The sequence below is a fragment of the Octodon degus genome, unplaced genomic scaffold (assembly GCF_000260255.1).
Source record: "Octodon degus isolate 3935 unplaced genomic scaffold, OctDeg1.0 scaffold00054, whole genome shotgun sequence".
Taxonomy (NCBI): Eukaryota; Metazoa; Chordata; class Mammalia; order Rodentia; family Octodontidae; genus Octodon; species Octodon degus.
The window spans coordinates 2,317,392-2,321,218 of NW_004524630.1; the positions used below are offsets into that span (position 1 = coordinate 2,317,392).

General features: G+C 43.0%; 1 protein-coding gene across 1 annotated transcript in view; it reads left to right on the top strand.

Moving 5' to 3' along the window:
- LOC101572658 (short-chain dehydrogenase/reductase family 16C member 6) overlaps positions 1-3,827 on the top strand; it is a 22,511-nt gene that overhangs the window by 13,409 nt on the left and 5,275 nt on the right. Inside the window, exons 3-4 of the mRNA XM_004633403.3 lie at positions 872-971; positions 1,399-1,543. Coding sequence (XP_004633460.1) covers positions 872-971; positions 1,399-1,543 — 245 coding nt within the window. The remainder of the gene's footprint in view (positions 1-871; positions 972-1,398; positions 1,544-3,827) is intronic.

The window sequence follows — 3,827 nt, forward strand, 5'->3', positions numbered from 1 at the left end:
GTGAATATATATATATATATATATATTAGTTAAGATAGACATAGTTACTTTCTCTTAGTTCAATAGGAAGAAAGGTTTGTACTAATATTATCTAGACAAGATATCATGTCTGCATCTTGTCCTCTGAATAACTACTATGAAGACAATATGCAATGTATTAATTATTGTAACTGTCCTACTAACCTGTTTTGAAAATGTTTCAGTGCTATTTTTTTCTTGTTAAAATTAATTTTTAAAAAGATTATAGCAGGTATACTATACCGGAGGAAAAAAAGTGGGAGTTTTTTCATGGCATGGAGCCTCAGAAAACGTAATTAATGTCACACCTTCAGATGGATGGGTAATGGTCACCAAAACAGTTACAGATATGAGACATAGCAATCAACTCCAAAGTACAGGTGCTTTACCTACAAGGTATGTTTGCCTTATTGAAATTCATCTTTTCCTTGAGCAACTTCCCCCATTCTATAATCCTTAGGGGTAAGAAAAATCTTGTTTATGGTAAAGGTTGGACAGCAGACGGAATTAGATTTTACTATAAATAGTGGGAAACCACATACAGGAGTGCAGCATAGTATAAAACCTGAATCTTGAGACTTCAGCCAGCCCTAAATGTAAAAGTCTCCTTTGATTCCATTAATAGAGCTTCTGCCAAGGAAAACTATCATGTCTCACAAGTGAACGCATAGCAAACCCCAAGCTCCTGAGCGAGGTGGCCGTCTGCTTCCTACCTGGTGCCACCACAAGATTTAACACATATGGCTGCTCAATAAATGCGTGTCTAATGGATTGGCAAATGCGTCATCTACTTACTAAATGCATAAAATAATAAATGTATGAAATGGTGACACAGTGCGCTTCTATCTTTCAGACTTACAAAGCCTTTCTTCCTGCCATGGTGAAAGCTAACCATGGTCATCTGGTCTGCATCTGCAGCCTAGCAGGAATGGTAGGCATCAGTGGACTCTCAGGTGAGCACTGAATGTCATTGTCTGTCTTTTCATTCCCCAGTCAACAGCACCTGCAAATTAGAGCTCTTACAAGAAGGACGGAAGGTCTGCATGTGCGGGTGCAGGTCCTGGAACATCTGCGTCTGTCTACGTGCAGCCCCTTCTGCTTCCCTCCCTCTAATGCAGCAGGGGAGGGAGTCAGGCTCAGTCCTGAGAAAAGCAGGATACTCTTACCTGCTCACTGGTCTTTGGGGTCAGCAGAACTTCGAGTGAGTCCTTCTTTCCATTCGCTGTGTAGTACAGAGACAAAGGGAAGCGTGTGGGTTGCATGAGTTTCAGCAACAAGCTGATTTCAGGGACCAGCTGGCTAAGGCGGGAGGGAATTTAAGGTAATTCCAAGAATTAACCTGTCACGCTCTGAGATTAATAGTTCTCCACTTTGTTCCAGATTATTGTGCAAGCAAGTTTGCAGCCTTTGGTTTTGCCGAGTCTCTCTTCTTCGAATTAAGCCACATAAAGGAAAACCAGATCAGAACCACCATCATCTGCCCCTTCTTCTTCAACACTGGGATGTTTGAGGGCTGCACAACCAAGTAAGTGAGTTCCTACAGCACCCCTGCTTTTAGAGCAGTCACCTCATAGATGCACATCTTCTTAGCATTCTGACAAACATGACAGTAAAACAAAACAAAACTGAAATGATTAATGTAGTAGAAATTCAAAATACATGAAATTAATAAATATATTTAATTCGAAAGTAATGATACACTTATGAAATTTAGGGAGTGCTTAAAGACGTATGCCTGAAATGCTAATCAGAATATCACAAGGTAATAGACAAATTGGTAATAAAAACTTTCTAAGATAGTTAACAAAAGGAATTTAAAGTATGATCATCTCCCAGAAAAAATATTTTGTAAGATTGAGACTATCTGTAAGGAAGCGTAAGAGCGATACTTTGCTCCAAAGGTGACATTTCCTTGAACAGTCTGAACTCGAAAGTAAACTAAGCACCATGATTTTTAACATGAGGACCGATGTAGTGATTACAATTGTTAGAAAAGAAGCTGATGTCATCTGAATAATCCATGTTAGCCATACTTTTCATAATGACAGACAGCTACCTGAAGACCTAGCTCAGAAGCGCAGATGCTACTCACAGTCTAATGCAGTTATAAATTCAATAGAAAGCGTCAAAGCAAACAGCCAAGAGTCGGCGGAATGTAGAGTGAAGAACTTTCTGCGGTGGAGACGCCCTCTAAGTGAGTCACAATCAGCACAGCCACTTAAAATCCCTGAGAATGATCAAAAGGCAGGCTAACGATGGTGAGCACCGATACGACAAAGCCTGCGGCAGCCCATTCAGAACACTGGAAGGCCGTGGCATGCGGGGTGAATACTGCCCCCGCCCCTTGGGACCGCAGGCTCAGTGGGCTCGGCAGCCCAGGCCCATGTCTGCCTTTCCGAAGGCGTTCTGCGCAGGTTAACATAGAGGAGCACCGGCAGCGCTCATTTTCAACAACTCCTTGCAGTAGAAGCCTACAAGGAAGACAGAAACCTGTTCTGCCAACTCCCACCAGGCAGGAAGAAACTGAGGAGCAGTGCTTGCTGAAGGAGGCGGCTTCCCTTTCCACTTCAGTTCTTCGTTTTAAGAGATCCACCCCAATGAGCTCGGTAGTCCGGTGTCAGTTCCCAAAGCTCCTAACCTAGAGGACTCGTTGTGGGTAGATTTCTTAGACAGTTAATATCACCAATCTCACCTTGCAGGCTCTGGGCAAGAAAACCCACGTAGGATGGTGACAGCAGCTGGGTGGCTCCAACAGTTCCTGCCATCCCTGCGACTGTTGTAACCTGACTTTAGTGCAGAATTATCACCCCAGCCCTTGTGCCATAAGGCAGGTTCTGTCGGGTGAAGGCCAAAGCCAGACACATGCAAAGGCATCTGCCTCCTCCGCAGGACCTGGAAGACAAGACCATAACTCAGAATGTTCTCAAGAGCAATAACACAACTGGCTGGCAGATCACACGGGTTAAGACGTGAGCTGAGTGAGAAGGAAGAAGGTAGACCAAAGCAGCCAGAAGAACGGCCAGAGCGCAGGCGAGAGCGTAGCGAAGGCCGGCCACCTCTGACAGCTAGGAAGACTTATTCAGGCTTAAGACCGCATGGCGTGAGAAATGACACAAGAGCTACACTGACTGTAGTACAGGGACAGGGACTTCACCGAACTCGGCCAATCACTGCACTAAATAAGCCTCGTGGGACAGCACTATCTAAAATGTGTTATTGAAAATGACCACTGTTAACAAAATGTATCTTATACAAAGAAATGAACAAGTATGACCCACATATTGGAAAAATACAGCCAAAAGAAAATACCTTTAAGGGAGAAGTTCATGTTGGAGTAGCAAAATCCAAAGAGCTGTTACAAATGTGTTCAAAGACCTAAAGGAATCCATGTTCAAAAAATGAAGAGAAATTGGATGTAAAATTGTCACTGAGCACCCACAGGGAGAAAGTCTAAAGCTACAAATTTGAAAGTAGAAAAGAAAAATAACTACAAGATGCGCTAGAGCCCCTCAAGAGCTGAGAACTGCCTGAAAAGGTTGTGCGAATTTGAAGATGCAGTCAGAAGGAAAGGAAGAAGACAGAACCTAAAAAGCAGAACTTCAGAGAAATCTGGGACATTTTTAAACTGTAAACATTTATATGGCAAGAGTACTAGAAATGGGGAATATGGAAAAAGTAAAACAAAAAATATTCCAGGGCCGGGGAGATGGCTCAGTGGAATAAGCGCTTCCCTGGCAAGCGCAAGGGTCTGAGTTCAATCCCTGGTTCCGCAAAAAAACTTGCTCTTATAAAGGTACAAACTAAATTAA